At 56.0% G+C, this 15,917-nt stretch overlaps 1 protein-coding gene across 4 annotated transcripts in view; it reads left to right on the top strand.

Annotated features, from left to right (window-relative positions):
* LHPP (phospholysine phosphohistidine inorganic pyrophosphate phosphatase) overlaps positions 1-15,917 on the top strand; it is a 135,703-nt gene that overhangs the window by 75,517 nt on the left and 44,269 nt on the right. Inside the window, exon 7 of one of the 4 annotated variants that reach the window (XM_033420799.2) lies at positions 12,193-12,587. The exons of the other annotated variants lie outside the window; for them this stretch is intronic. Coding sequence (XP_033276690.1) covers positions 12,193-12,211 — 19 coding nt within the window. The 3' untranslated portion in view covers positions 12,212-12,587. Of the gene's footprint in view, positions 1-12,192; positions 12,588-15,917 lie in introns of those variants that run through there. 4 annotated transcript variants of the gene reach the window in all.

Here is a 15,917-nt window from a genome sequence, read left to right on the forward strand (position 1 = left end):
CCTGGGACCCTGAGTTCGTCCCTCCTATGCACCGCGACCCGTGCGCCAAGCTCAGTCACACTGACGTCAGCAATGGCGGCTGGTTGGCCCCCCTGTCTCCATCCCACCCCCATCCTCCAGTCCATCTTCCCTGGGAGCCAGAAGGAGCCAAAATGCAAATTCGATGAAGCGCCTCCTGGCTTGAACACCCTGTGGGGTTCCCGTGGCCCGTGGAGTATTCGGGTCCTTACGCGTCCTGCTCGCCTCCAGCCTCACCTCCGTCATCACTTTCCCCAGAAGTCCCCCGAACCTGTCACTCCATTCTCCCTCCATCTAGGTCTCCTTTATATCGGTTTTTAGATACTTATAATATTATGGTTAGAATCAGGTACTCTGCATTTTCATTTAACATTACACCATGCGTATTATTCTATTTTCCTATGGTCTTGAAAATTTTTCTGTATGGACCCTCCCTCCTCTCTGCTACTCCCACCTCCATCCCAGAATAATCTGTGTTAACAACCTCCCATGCTCTGTCTCTGCCCAAGTGTACACACACACACACACACACACACACACACACACACACACACACACGGCATGAGGGGTGGGGGCCGTCCTGTTTGTGTTTTAAAAATGGAATCATACTGTTTTTCTTTGCACGCTGCTTTTCTCACTTCGCATCCCGGGCACCCGCCCAGTCCACAGCAGCAGTGCTAACTCACGCCCTTCACGTGCCAAGTGTTGTGGTGATTCGTGCGGGTCCTGGGTGTGGGCGCTCCTGGTGACTCCTCCAGCCCCTTGTTAATAGACATTTGGGATATTTCCTCTCTTCCCGTTACAAACAAAAAAATGTGCTTTCTTGAGCTGTTTTCATATTTTAAAACTGTTTCCATTTTCTCACTTAATGGTTTGGACTTTAGATTCTATTAATGATTCTAGCAGTTCTGTTAATGTGTTTGGGGAGGAAAGGCAAAGTTCTGGAGAAGTCCGCATCTTGTCCTGGTCCACGGTGTCCCCAGGTGGAGGTTTGAGGAGCAGAAGTGGGCAGCCTCTGTCCCCAGTCTCTTGGGTGAGGTTTCCACGCCGACTCTCCCCGTGGCCTGTGCTGAGCGCATGAAGAGTCCCCTTGGCCCCCGAGACCCCCCGACGTGGCTCCAGCTAGCATCACCTCAGAGGACAGAGTTCCCTGGCTGTGAGGGAGAGGTCAGGGCTGCCGGGCTGCCCCCAGAAGAAGCAGTTCCAGGGGAAGGGCTGCGCACCCTGGGGAGGTGCTCACAGCTCTGTCAACCTGAGCTTGTTTGGAAATAGGGTCGTTGCAGATTTATTTTTTTATTTTTAAATTTTTATTTTAGTTTAGTTTTGGCTGGGTCGGGTCTTCGTTGCTGCACGCAGGCTTCTCATTGCGGTGGCTTCTCTTGTTGCGGAGCACAGGTGCGCGGGCGTCAGTAGTTGCAGCACGTGGCCTAAGTAGTTGCAGCACGCGGGCCCAGTAGTGTGGCCTCAGTAGTTGCTCCGCGACATGTGGGATCTTCACGGCCCGGGGCTCCAACCTGTGTCCCCTGCATTGGCAGGCGGTTCTTAACCGCTGCGCCACCAGGGAAGTCCTGCAGATCTAATTAGTTTAGCTGAAGCCACACTGGAGTAGGGTGAGCACTTAATGCAATGTGACTGGTGTCCTTTAAGAGAAGCCACAGAAAGACACAGAAGTCAGCCATGTGAAGACGAGGCAGAGATGGGAGTGATGCGGCCACAAGCCAAGGAATGCCTGGGGCCCCAGAAGCTGGAAGAAACAAGGAAGAGCCTTTGGAGGGAGTATGGCCTTGCCAACACCTTGATTTTGGACTCCTGGCCTCCACAACTGTGAGAGAAGAAATTCATGTTGCCTGAAGTCCCCTAGTTTGTGGTACTTTGAAACAGTTAGTATCAGCCAGGCTTGTCTAGACTCATTGAAGCAAATATCAGACGTCGTGTCATTTAGTTGGACGACATTTCAGTCCAGAGCTGGAGACTGGAAGGCGGGGGAGGGGTGGGGAGGCGGGTCAGGGAGATGGCGGGTTTGGGGGCCTGGACAGCTGGTGGGGGTTAGGATGAGGGGTTGGGCCCTCGCGGCAGCTGGGGGCTGTGGGTAGTCCTGCCTTGGCCTCCTTATGATGGAGAGGCGTGTTGGACCTCCAGGTGGAGAACCCTGGCGGACGATGGGTTTTCAAGTCTGGAGCTCCGAGTGACAGGCCCGGGCCATGAGCCATGAATCTTGTGCAGCAAAGCCTGGGCCGGAACCTGGGCCCTGGACGGCGAGGTCGGCTCTTTCGGCCGTGGCCTTCCCATGGGCCAAGGTCGGTGGCTTGAAGCCTCCCTGAAAAGAACAGAGAAGGGGGACATTTTAGAAAGAAAGTGTGCATTTTTAAACACATGGCTTCTCTCAGCTTCTAAGTAGCAGTGGTGATTATCGTGTTTAGGCCTGAATGGGAAGTGATATTTCTAATATGAAAATCTAGTCTAATTAGATTTCTCCTACAAAACAATTTCCCAGCAGTGCATCGTGGACATGAAAGCCCCTTCATGAATGACTAGCTAAATTCAGAAGTTTAAGGGAAAGGAAGGAACTCAGTTCCTAAAGCCCTGGTTCTGAAAAAAAGGCTTTCTTTTCTTTTTTAGTGCTAATTTTATTTGTAAAGCCTTATAAGTTCATAGAAGAAACCACTGGTACTCTTTTCCTTTAATTGGGGCACAGGGTGTGGATTCCAGTGGTGACCAGTGGTGTGATTTGCAGGAATGGGACCTTCCGTGCATGGAGTAGTCGGCCAGGCAGGCCGGCCTCCGCTGCCTGGAGGGATGTGGTTTCTGGAATCAGGAGGCCCGGGTTTGCATCCTGGCTCAGTCACTGCCTACCCGGGCAGTTTGGGGCAAGTGACAAACGCTGTGAGCCTTGACTTTCTTGTCTGTAAGTGGGGATGCTAATGCCTACTTTGTCAGGCGTTACGAGGAGCAAATCAAATTGCGCTGTGTCTGTAAAGCATCTGGAAGGGTAACTGCTGACCACGAGGACCGTGCTGCCTTGCAGGGTGGCCCAGATGTCCTAACCTTGGCGTGCTAGGCTGATGGCCCAGCTCCCAGCCCCTCGGAGGCCTGGGGCTTGGACAGACTCCTCTCCTTCTTCCTGCCTGCAAGCTGGGCTTGAACACCCCCAGCGACTGGGGGCTCATTCCTGGCAGAGGGAGTCTGGTCTCCCTGTGCCCTCTCCTGACCTGTGCCTGTGGCCTCTGCCCTCAGGCAGCTGTGGAGCAGGGGGCTCCTGGGTGACCCTGGTCTTGGTTGTTGGGCCCTTTCCGTGCCATCAGGTGAGAGGCCCCGCCTCCACCGTCTCTGTAGTTCTTGTGCCCAGACTGTGCAGCTGCTTTTGCTCGTTCGTAGGATTTCTGGAAGCGTGTGCAGGTGGGAGGAGGGACGTCGTGTGCTGCACGTGCAGGAGGTGGTCCGGCTGCCATGGCTCAGCCTCAGAGTGTTTACATGCACAGGGCCCTTCCGTCCTGGTGAGGATGTGTGTGCACAGGGGCGTGTGCCCGACTTCTCTCCACAGCGACTGATCATGGAGAAGTCGTGCTTCCCCTCTCCAGGCCGCGATTCTGGGAAAGGGGTTCTCGTATGCCAGCTGCGGGAGAGGGGAGCCAGGGCAGTGGGGAGTGGCCCGCCGGCCCACAGAGGCCTGAGACGGCCGAGCCCCTCTCCCATAGCCCTGCCGCCCTCCCTGTGCCCCCAGGGTAACGTCCGTGCTCGGAGCTGGGGCTGCCCCAGAGAGAGGGCTGGTCTCGGTGGGATCTGGAACCCAGCTCTGGAGCCGGACAGTCTGGGTGCAGATGCCCGGTTCACCATTGAATAACCTTCTCTGTGTGAGCCCTGCTGGGCCTCCCTTTCTAATAACCCAGCTCTAAAATGGGGCCACAGGGAGCCACTGCCTCCGTGAAATCCTGTCTCCCCAGAGATGGCGCCTTCTGTCATCATTGTCGTGCCCATCAGCGCCCACCCGCCCTCTGGGGTGCCTGAGGGGGCAGCCCCCCCGAGCCTCAACACTCGCCTGCGTCTGAGACCAGGCAGAGGGGGAGGCCAGGTGCGCGGATGCCCAGCTAGCCCTCTCCCCACACAGCCTCGCCGGGGGCGGTCCTCCCTCGTCCTGACAACAGGAGGGTAAGGGCCAGGTGGTGCGACACCATCCCGAGTGGGACATCACAGCCGCGGGAGCCAAGGCAGGAAGGGCTCCTGGGGCCCTGGGGTGGCAGAGAGCTGCAGCCTCCGGAGTCCTGATGCCCGTGGTCCCTCGGGCCGGGCTGGGCTCCACAGCTGCGAGGGGGCCACAGCTCCTCCACCCCAGCGAGGGGGCCCCTGCACGCTGCTAGGACGCACAGAGGATGTCCAGGGAGCGTGTGGGCTGGCAGCACTGCGGTCTCGTGGCCGGCGTCCCGACAGCGGGTTTTCCGACGGACTCTGTGAGCGGGTCCGGCGTCCTGAGGCCCCGGGACACTTCGCGTCCCCTCCACCCCCTGCAGGCACTTCCTGTCCTCGCCCCCTGCTCCGCTGGGCTGTCTCTTGAACCTTCCCTTGCCGTCCTCCTCATCGCCCCGTCCATCCTCCAGGCTGTCAGTGGGGGTTCCCCACGCTCCCTCGGCAGAGGGGGCCCCGCCTTCCCGCTCCCCGCTGGCCCTGCAGCCTCGCACTCCGCACCCTGGAAAGTGGGCCAGTTATATTCACCCCCTCTCTCTGGAGATAAGGAGAGAAAAGCACCTCCAGCCTGGAGGGGCTGAGAGTCATAATTAACGGGCTGATGAGTGTCCTGATGTCCTTGGGGGAAGAGGGGGGGCTCCCGGCTGTCCTCACGGAGGAGCACAAGCTGGGCACAGCTCTTAATCCTGCAGTCGCTGCCTCGCAGGCCGGACCCTGCCATCCCGCCATCCCCCCCAAGCCCGTCCTGCGGTCATCTCACGCCTAGATGGACTGGACGTGTGGCTGCTGTCCTTTGGAAAACACCAGAGACCGCGTGGACCGCCCTCCCTCCCAGCCTCCCGCCTCCCGCCTCCCAAGTGCTCCCCAGCCTGGGAAGGGCCAGCCCCATGTAGGGCCCTTAAAGCACCAGCGTTTTAACAGCCTGACCCTGAGTGTTAGGAGGGCCCCCTCTGCTGATTCGTACGCTATACGCTCGGGTTTAATTGGAGCATAACTGTAATCCATATGCCTGTTAAGGTAATTACACTTATAAACCTAATACAATCCATAGGTCAGTGGGTTCAGTGCTAATTAAGGCAGCTGTAGTCAGCATTTACAAAAAACCTTGCAATTACTGGAATATCCTTTAAGCTGGCCTTCTGAGTTGATAATGAGACTGGGCTCAGCGCTCCGCGGCCTCCTAGGGCTCTGACTTGGCACACCGGGCCTCTGGTATGCGCCTTACCTCACTGGGATGGGGTCGGCACCTGCCGTTACCGCCCCCGGGCTCTGTGACAGGCACCCGGCTGGTGGCGGTAGCACCAGATCCTTGTGACTCGGCCGTCCCTAGCGCTCAGCTTTTGCTCTGCCTCAGCGGACTCAGCCTGAGAAAGCAGTTCTTCCAGAAAAGAGAACGAGAAATCTGCGTGTTGAACTAGAGGCAAGACCAAACTCCGGGGCATCTGGAGCTTCCTCCCCTAGCTCATCCCGTGGTGGTGATGAGCCTCGCAAGGTTCAGAGGGTCCACCTCCGGGCTTTCTTCCTGCCCCACGCCCCACACCTGCAGCTGGGCTACACCTGTGCTCCCTCCACTGTCCTGGGGCCGGGAACGAGACTGCCCCGAATGCTGGCCTGGCTGTGCTCGCATTCCGTCCCCATGGGCCCTCCCTCCCCAGGTCCATCCAGTGAGGGGGAGTTGGGCCTCGTGGGTGTGGGGCTGCAGGCGGTGGGGTGGGGTGAGGAGGCAGTGCAAGGACCAGGGAGGCACAGCCAGAGCCCAGGGGCTGCGTCGTGGGCCGGTGCTCAAGGGAGCCAGCCCGGAATCCACACTCCCGTGATCGCCCATGGCTTCTGCACGGCCTCCAGATCTGTGTGTCCAGGAAAAAGGAACCCTCTGATGCAGAATGTTCCAGACCGCAGCCCTCTCCTCTGGCCACCCCTGCCCAACCCCAGGAAGAGTCCAGCAGCTGCATGCTAGGGCCAGGACTGCCCCTGTTCCTGTGTGTTGCCTGGTTCCTGGTCATGTTTGCAGCTTGGTGAGCCCCACAGAGGCCCACCCGCCGGCCCCCGACCCCGTCTGGAGCAGCAGATAAGCAGCAGCTCCAGCAGGCAGAGTCCGCGGCAGGATAATCGCAGGCTAATCTCTCTGGAACCTGCCATTTTCCTGCTCAGGAAGGCAGTGGCACTCGAGGGGGCGCGGGGATGTCCCGTTGTCCCTGCAGTCCCGTCCTCCGGGAACCAGGTGCTCTTCAGACAGCACCACGTGCATCCTTTGGGAGGGGTGCTGGCGTAGGTAGCGGGGAGTGTGGATTAGCCTGGGCAGCCTGGCTGCAGGCCCTGCCTCTGCCGCTTGGAGGTGGTATGACCTTGGCCCGGTAGAAGTTACTTAACCACTTTAAGACTCTGTTTTACATAATGGGGAGATGACGACTGAATTCCGTAACGTGCACGAAAGCTTAGCGTAGTGCCTGGCACACAGTAAGCACTCGGCCAGCGCTGCTGCTGCCGTTGCTGTCGTCACGGTCGCTGACAGGAGCAGTGGAGAAGCAGGGCACTGGGGTGGGCGTGGCGCACCAGGTGGGCTGTTAGCGGGGCCGCGTCTCTGCTTTCCCCACCTCGCGTCTCTGGGTCTGGTAGACCTGGGGGCGCAGCACTGGCTCTTCTCCCTTCATTTCTGCCCACTCTCCTGTCTCTGCCCAGAGACTCTGAAACTGGCAGAAATGGCCAGGTGGGACCAGTTTCTTTAATGGAGGAATGAGACAAACGAGCGTGGGGGACTCCTCCATGTGGACCAGGTGGTAGTTCAGGGGCGGCACACGCACGTTGGGGGAGAAGATGAAAATCCTAGTGACAGTCGAGCGCCTGCTGTATGCCGGCTTCTGGGCTAAGCGCCGCGCAGACTCATTCGTGGATTCCAACAGCAGCTGGATGTAGCTGGCTTTTTAGTCCATTTCATGGATGAGGAAGTTGAGGCTCAGGGTGGTTGAGTCGTTGGTCCGAATTCATCCAGTCAGGGGGTTCCTGGGCCAGGGTTTGAACCCAGCCATTCTCATCACCACTGTGCTCTCTCCCTCCCAAGGGGAGCCCCCTACCCGCTGTCTCTTGTGGGTGAGCCAGTGGGGCTGGGGGAGGGAGGGGGGCCAGATAGAGGAGCCTGCAGGATGCTGGGGGCAGCCACCCTCTCCAGGGGGATGAGAACTGCACCCTGGAGACCCTGCCTGGGGTCTCTATCATGACCGTTAGCCGTTTTTTTAAATTCAGTATAATAATTTGTATTTTCTCTTATTGATTGATAAAACTGTGGGCATTCCTGAGCTCCTGAGTTCCAGGCCCAGCTCTGCCCTGAGCTGTTCGCATGTGTTGCCTCGCTGAGCCCTTGTGCCAAGCCCACAGTGTGGGTGCTGTCATTATCCCCCTTAGAGATGAGTCAAGCCGCTTGCCTGAGGTCACACTGCTGGGACGTTGTGGGGATGCTGACCCCACTGCTTACAGGCACTGGCTTCTTTGATCCCTACCACCTTCAAAGGCCATAGCTATGAGGTGACAGCAGCAGAATTCAAACTCAGGCCGTCCAGCTCCCTAACCTGTGCTCATGTTCACTGTTGAAAATTTAGGAAAACCTGAGAAGTGAAAAAAAAAAGAAAGTAAACCTCGGACCAGCCCACCATCCAGAGGTGATTTCTGATAACATCTGGAGGTCCACCTTCTGCGCAGAGTATGTGGGTTACGTGTTCCGTCCAAAAATGAGATTAGGAGCACATGCTGTATTTTTTTTAGGTGATTAAAAAAAATTAATGTATTATTTATTTATTTATTTTTGGCTGCGTTGGGTCTCATTGCTGTGCGCAGGCTTTCTCTAGTTGCAGCGAGTGGGGGCTACTCTTGGTTGTGGTGCACGGGCCTCTCATTGCGGTGGCTTCTCTTGTTGCGGAGCATGGGCTCTAGGCGCGCAGGCTTCAGTAGTTGTGGTACGCGGGCTCAGTAGTTGTGGCTCACGGGCTCTAGAGCGCAGGCTCAGTGGTTTTGGCGCACGGGCTTAGCTGCTCCATGGCATGTGGGATCTTCCCAGACCAGGGCTCGAACCCATGTCCCCTGCATTGGCAGGCGGATTCTTAACCACTGCGCCACCAGGGAAGTCCCAGCACGTGCTGCTTTTGAAATTCCTCTCTTCAGCGACCAGTTTGAAAACACCGTCCCACCCCAGTAGCATCCTCCTGTGTCCCCGTTTCAATGGCTGCATCCTACTCCACGTGGACACACCGTTGCTAGATATTCCATTGTTTCCAGCTCTTACTTAGTGTAAACAGGGCTGCACTGAACATCCTTGGAGCAGGGCCTTGCACTTATTAGTGATTTTTTGCATTAAGACAGATTCTCACATGTGGCCTTGCTGGGTCAGGGGACATGCAAAATTCTGAGGGTTGTGGTACTTCTGCAGAATTCTCCCTCCCAATATCAGTCGTGCTCCCAGTACAGGCAGTGCTCTGTTTCTTTACATTCTTGCCAACAAATAATACCATCATTTAAAAATACTGTCTCCAGGACTTCCCTGGTGGTCCAGTGGGTTAAGATTCTGTGCTCCCAGTGCAGGGGGCCCAGGTTTGATCCCTGCTTGGGTAACTAGATCCTGCACGCATGCCTCAACTGAGTCCGCATGTCGCAACTAAAAATCCCACAGGCCACAACTAAGACCCGGTGCGGCCAAAATAAATAAATAAATATTTTTTAAAAACATCATCTCCACTGATAGAAGAAAGCTACCATCTTTGATTGCTAAGGAAACTCAAGTTTGTTTTCATCTTCCTTGGTCACTGATTTTTTTCTCCTTCTGTAAATTGAATTGATTTAAATATAAATTGAATATTTATATCCTTTCTTACTCTTTATTGTATATTTTTAAAACCAAGGCTTTTCTTTAATGAGAAATAGCATTTCATCAAAGACGGAATGCAGAGTCTATGGCTCATTTATTCTCCAGAGAAGATGCTTCTTTTTTGTTCCTCTAATCCAATCAGATACTGAGACTACAAGATTTTGGCAAATTAATTTCTGCGTGTGAGACTGTCGGTGTGTATAAGGATCCTAGCCGAGAAGACTGCATTTTAATCCCAGTGACTCAAAGTTGTGAGGCCACTTGGTGTCACACTGACCAGGGTTGCAATCCCCACTCGGCTGCTTTCGAGCCCCGTGACCTGGGAATGCTCCTCAGCCCCCGAAAACCTTCACTTTCTGGGCTGTAGAATGAGGACCGCTGCGGTTGCCGCGCGGGTTACGTGAGGTCTGGGTGGATGTGATGGACCTGGTGCTGTGCCTGACACCTGGGAGGGGAGAGGGGGGTTCAGATGTCGCTGGTCCTGGGTCAGGACTCGCTCCTGATGCTGTAAGAGGCCGGGCAAGTGAAGGAAGGGTGAAGTGCTTAAATAACTTGTCTCAGACCAGCTGGCTCCCCCCGCTTCCCCGCACTGCTGATTAGATCGGCAGTGATAAAAAAGCCAGCAGGGCCCTTGGGTGCACCAAGGCCGAGGCAAAGAGAGGGAAGACTAGAGAAATCCTGCAGCTGAGTGATGGGCAGAGTGGGTGTCGCAGTTTGCCGCCAGTGGTCTCCTCATAATCGCTACTGTTTATTGAGCATTAAGGTAAATGCTGCCTTATCCCCATTCTGCAGATGAGGGGACTGAGGCACAGAGAGGAAAACAGCTTGCCCAAGACAGCACAGCTGGGGAGTGGCCCAGCCGGGACTATGGCTCCTTCTCGATGTGGCCCTGGGTGAAGGGTCTTTGAGGTCTGTGCCCAGCAAGTGCCTCCCCGACCTGCTTCTCGTGCTCAGTGTGTGCAGTGTGGGTCAGACCGCATCAGGCTGGAGAGGGAGGAAGGTGCAGAGGCGGCTCTGAGACCACGTCGGGCGTTGTGCAGAGTCTGATTCAGGGGACATGGTGAGACTGTGGCCTTCACCCAGGGGGCCTTTGGTTCCACTATAAGGTGAGGCCACTCATCCTGGATCTGCCACACCATCTTCAAAGGGCAGAGCCTGAACTCTTGGGCCTGGCATTTGAGATCCTCCTAGAACTGCCCCCCCAAACATTCTGGTCTCATTGTCCATTCTCCTTACCTCACACCCTGAATTCCAGGCAGGCGAACCACAGCTAGGCTACTCCAGGCCTCCCTTCCTGGAATGCTCTCTTCCTGTCCCTGATTCCACACTCTTACTGTTTCTGTGAGTGTAGCCTCCTCCAAGAAGCCTTCCCCGGTGCCGCGGGGGAAATTTAGGCATTTCCTCATCTGACCCCCCAAGACACCTCATTCTTTTCTTCATCACAGTTCTCGTGACAGGTCCCTCTCTGCACTAGACCAAGAGCACCTGGACTCCCAGACCAGGGCGCCTTCATTTCTCTGTCCTCTGGGCTGGCTCCACTCCAGACCTGATTGTGAGTTGATGAATGAATGAACGAACGAACGTACAAGCGAATGGTCGGCAGATCCGGGCCTCGGGAGCGCTCAGCAGTGCTCGGCAAATGCCGCTGGACCAGGGGTGGTGGCCCAGGGGACCTGCACGTGCTGCAGCCCCAGAAGCACGCTGGATGCACCTCGGAACACATGCGTACCAGCCCCCTTGTTTGTGTTTGTAACTCAGGCCAACAGATAGCTTCATGTAGTTTGCTTTGTACTCAAACCTCTGTGTCCCCAGGAATTGGAGAGACAAGGTTGTGTAACTAAATGATGGCTGTCTTGGAGTAAGTTGCAGTCCATTAGTAAAATCCATTTCCTAGAGGAGGGTTGGGGTGCTGGTCTTGGGGTACGGCTGAAGCCTCATGTAACTTTGTCATCACCCAGCTGGTGGGCTCACCCCTGGGGAGGCCGTCGTGGGCCAGGTGTCATCCCTACCTTGCAGAGGTGCTAGGCCAGGCTGACCAGGGAAGGGGGCACAGAGGGCACTGGGTCGGGGAAGCTATGCAGGAGTGGACTGTGGGAGATCGGTGGTGGGGCCCACGTGCTGGGCAGGGGCTGAGTGACGTGGCACACAGATGGAACACGTGAGACCTTGGGGAGTCCAGGGAGCCTGGGGAGGGTGCAGGAGTCGGGGAGGGGAAGCACAGAGGTAGCTGAGGGGTGTGACCTCGGCCCCGTCCCATCAGTGTGTCCTGACACCTCGGATGTTCACATTCAACCTGTCCTCTTGTACCTGCTTCTTCCCTTGTCCTTCCTGTCCTGTCTGCCTGACGCTGCAGAGTCACAGGAGAGAGGTGCCCTGATGACTCTGGGTGACAGTCGAGGGCGCATGAGGCTGCGAGAGAGAAGCAGCCACGTGGCCCTTAGTTCTCACGCCGCAGCTGGACGGACAACTGCATCAGCTGCCTCAGGGGCCGCCCTGCAGCTGCCAGGCCACCTGGCCCGGGGAACGGGCCCAGCAGCTTCCTGGGAGTGTTCTCAGAGCCTTTCTGGGGGAGGGAGGCACAGTGACCCTTCTGGAATCTGAGCCCCAAGTCAGGGAGCGGCTGGAAGGCTTCCTCCCAGGGCTGTTGGGCCTCCTCATCCCCAGGGAGCTGCTGTCCGCCCTGCACTCACAGCGGGCCTACGTGCAGCTCATGCCTTGTGCTCTGCACAGCCCACTTTCTATAGAAGGTCAAGGGCGGTGGGAGGCGTAAGCCTCTTGCCCAAGGTCCCACGGGGGCTCGGACGGGGCCTAGCCCTCGGCAGTCTGACTCTGAGGCCGTCTGTGCTCTGAGCCGCTCGTCTCACCTCCCTCTCAGTTGTGGGGGGCCCCAGCCTCTCCCGTGGGGGGCGGCGCTTGGCTCAGGTTTGCCCGGTTCAGATGCAGAACCTCCTGGGAAGGCTCGCTGGAGGACGTCGGGGCAGAGCCCTGCGCTGGGCGGGGCCGGGGGGAGCAGGCAGGGGCCACTCGCCACGCTGCCGCTGCTCCCCGCCGCTCGCCCAACATGTGACAGAACGGCTCACGACCCACTTTTATTTTGGTAGAGCTTTTAGTCCCCATTTACATGTTTTGTTTTTCCTTTATAGTCCCAAGTGTCGAGCCTAGCGGAGCACAGATGTCTCACCAAACAAAAATAGATCCGCTGCAAGGAGGGCTCTGCGGCCGCAGGCGTTCTCATGCTCTCAGCAAAGCCAAGTTCTCTCGCCAAGCGCTCTTGGGGAGGATGTTTGGGAAAATGTCAAGGCATTCATTTTTCTCTCGACCTTTTCGGTTGAAATTGCGGGGCCTTAACACTGGAAGTAAAAGAAGTTATAAATAAAGACGCAGCCAATGGCCAGGCCTGGCCTGCTCTCCCGACTGGCCACTGATGGTTTCTCTGCAGCTGTTACCAAGCACAGGGGTCCCGCGGTGGCCCTGCCTCTATGAGAGGAAGTTAACGATCATTTCCAGACAGCAGAGGGACCAAGGGCAAGGTTTCCACAGTAGCGAAGAGGGGAGGCCTAAAGAGAGAGGGGGCGGCAGAGGACAGCGCCCAGGAGGCCTAAGGGGTGGGCTTCCCCTAGACGGTACCATCGGAAGGTGCGTCTGAGAATGTCTGCTCAGTCTGTCCTGGAGTTTGGAAGTGTCGGTTCTTTACTGCCCTCTGGTTCTCCGGCAGCACTGACCATCTGCTGGAGGAGTCTGGGTGGGTCCAAGGGCACCTGCTGGCGATGCCTCCCAGCTGGCTCTGACTGTATTCGCTCTCCTGCACTCTCCTGGCTGTGGGTCCCAGGCTCCTGGCCGGGGGGCTGGCTGGCTTCCCCAGAGCCCACATCCTTCCAGGGAAGCCAGGACCTGAGTTGCCTGCCGACATGAAGGCCACCCGCCAAGGCCACAGAGGGGGTGTGATGGTGGGGCTGAAGGTGTGTCTGCTGGTAAAGCTGGCACACGCAGGCCCCGGTCTGCCCGGGCTGGAGGCCGCCTTGCTGTGGAGTTACTTCACGCAGGATAGCGAGCCGTTCTTTTGCCTTCGTGCTGGAGGACTTCCTTCGGCAAGTCTGGTCCGGCCTGTGGTGCGGAGAGCTTGGTTCTTAGCAGTGCTGGGTTTTACTGCACTTTTGGTCCTTTGGTGGCACTGACCGTCTGTTGTGGGGCCTGAGGGTGCCTGTGTGGGGTGCGTAGTGCTGGCTCCGGGGCCCGTGGAGAGTAGGTGGCTGCGGAGTGACTCCCTGCAGTGGTGTTGCCACCCGAGGGGCCACCAAAACTGGAAGCCTCGAGGCTGGCCATGCGGCAGCTTCAGGCACGCAGGGAAGAGGTGTAATTTTCCACTTTCCAGGTCCTGGATCTGGTTGGTGTCTCGTGCAGTGGCCCCAGAGTCCTGTCTTGACCACAGCTTATGATCTCAAGGTATAAACCCAGGTCCGCATGAGGCAAGCAGCTAGTGATGGGTTCGTATACTCACTAGTTAGTTTTTCATGGGAGAGATTTTAGTTTGGTTTAAAAATTTGTTTTTAATTTTATAAATGTAATGTGTTCACACTGGAAAATTTGGAAATTATGAACAATCTGAAAAGAAGCAGCTTAAAAAAAATCCTTTTGTAATCCACCGATAACGTCAATTAACATTATGGCATATTTCCTTCCAGCCCCCTCCTCTTTTTAGTATTTTTAAGCATAATTGAGATTGTGTTTTACGTACAGTTTTACAGCCTGTACTTGTCAGCCTTGAAATAGGCTCATCTGCATTTTCTATATGGGCTGCAGGGAGAAGACCAGATTGCTGAGGTTTAGCTGAAGCTGTGGAAGAAGGAAATCCAAAAATATCCTTCTCATTGGCTTTGCACAAGGAGCTCCATGGCCTCATGTTTTCCTTCTAGTAAAATAAAGGCCGAATTAGCCACTAAGAGTGACCCCCCCCCCGCCATGGGCGCTTGGTGATAACGCTCACAGAGTGCGTGCTGTGCTCTCGGTCGAGACCATAGACGAGGAAGGGGCTGCCACGGGGGGAGTGCCAAGCCCAGCCCCTTCCTGAGGAGCTCCTCGAGAGCTCTCCAGGGTCTGCTGGAAAGCAAACACTCTACAGGGAGCTGAGGGGTCTTCTGTCAGACACCCACTACTTCTTCGCCCTAGACCCACCCTGGTTACAAGAGAAAACAACCTAAACCATGAAAAGCACTTGGAGAGACTTCTGCTTCTGACAGGATGGAGTAGAAGTCCTTTCCCTAGTCCTCCGGCTCAGTGCAACTGAAACCCCGGATATTAGCTATGAAACAAACAATAGAAGACTCTGAAAGGTGGAGAGAAGAGGGCAGCCCGGCCAGGGACCACGGGACCCAAGGAATGAAACAATGGTGGGTTCCCTGGGTTTTCTCTTTGCTTTGTAGACCCCAGACTTGGAAGTGAAGAGGCCAGCAACCCGGAAACACCGGTGGGCACAGAGGAAAAGCCCCCACGGAAGCCTGCTCTCTCAGGCAGCCTAGCAAGACAGAAACTTGCAGACGATAGCCACTCTACACCAGCCAAATACCATAGAATCAGCTGTGGTCTCTTCCCATCCATGCCAGCAAGGGCCCAATGGGGAGCCTAGACTCCCACCTTTTTTATTTTATTTTAATTTTGGCTGCGTTGGGTCTTTGCTGCATGCGGGCTTTCTCTAGTCGTTGTGAGCGGGGGCCACTCCTCATTGTGGTGTGCGGGCTTCTCATTGTGGTGGCTTCTCTTGTTGCGGAGCCTGGGTTCTAGGTGCGTGGGCTGAGTAGTTGTGGCACGTGGGCTCAGTAGTTGGGACTCACGGGCTCTAGAATGCAGGCTCAGTAGTTGTGGCGCACAGGCTTAGTTGCTCCGCGGCATGTGGGATCTTCCCAGACCAGAGATCGAACCCGTGTCCCCTGCGTTGGCAGGCAGATTCTTAACCACTGCCCCACCAGGGAAGCCCAACTTCCACCTCCTTGAGGCTGTAATGAGCCCCTCACCACTGGGGTTGGGGGGTGTCAGAGGAGACCAGGTAGGTAGGGAGCCAGGGTGATAAAGAGGGCTCCTCAGCTGGGGGGTCAGTGGTGACCACATGGAGATCCTGTGCTTCTACCCCAACCAGCAGTAAAAAGGCCACCCCCACCCACTCCCACTCACCGTGTCGATGGAGGCCATATGGGAAGCAATCATGAGGCATTCCTGGTCCTTCCAGCCAGGGTGGAACTTCCACCCTGAACCAGCAGCAACCAGTGCCCCACCCTCACTTCAGTGTCAACAGAGTCCCAGTGGGGAACCTGGATTTCTACCCCAACTGGCAGCTCTACCCTCTTTCAACTGCTGGAGTTGTGTGTTCCCCAAAGAGCCAGCCTAAAGAGAAGGTTTAAATAAGATCCAGAGTCTCATACCATAATACCCAAAATGTCCACATTTCAATACATCACTTGTCATACCAAGAACCAAGAAAATCTCAACCTGAATGAGAAAAGTCAATCAGTAGACACCAGCAATGAGATGACACAGATGTTAGGAAAAAGATTTTGTTTCTTTTTTTTTTTTTTTTTGTGGTACACGGGCCTCTCACTGTTGTGGCCTCTCCTGTTGTGGAGCACAGGCTCTGGACGCGCAGGCTCAGCGGCCATGGCTCACGGGCCCAGCCGCTCCATGGCATGTGGGATCTTCCCGGACCAGGGCACGAACCTGTGTCCCCTGCATCGGCAGACGGACTCTCAACCAGTGCGCCACCAGGGAAGCCCAGGACAAAGATTTTAAAGCAGCTGCTTTAAAAGTGCTTCAGCAAGCAATTGCAAATATGCTTGAAACAAATGACCAAGTAGAAAATTTCAACAAAAATGTAGAAAGT

Source organism: Orcinus orca, chromosome 14, assembly GCF_937001465.1.
Source record: "Orcinus orca chromosome 14, mOrcOrc1.1, whole genome shotgun sequence".
NCBI classification, from domain to species: domain Eukaryota; kingdom Metazoa; phylum Chordata; class Mammalia; order Artiodactyla; family Delphinidae; genus Orcinus; species Orcinus orca.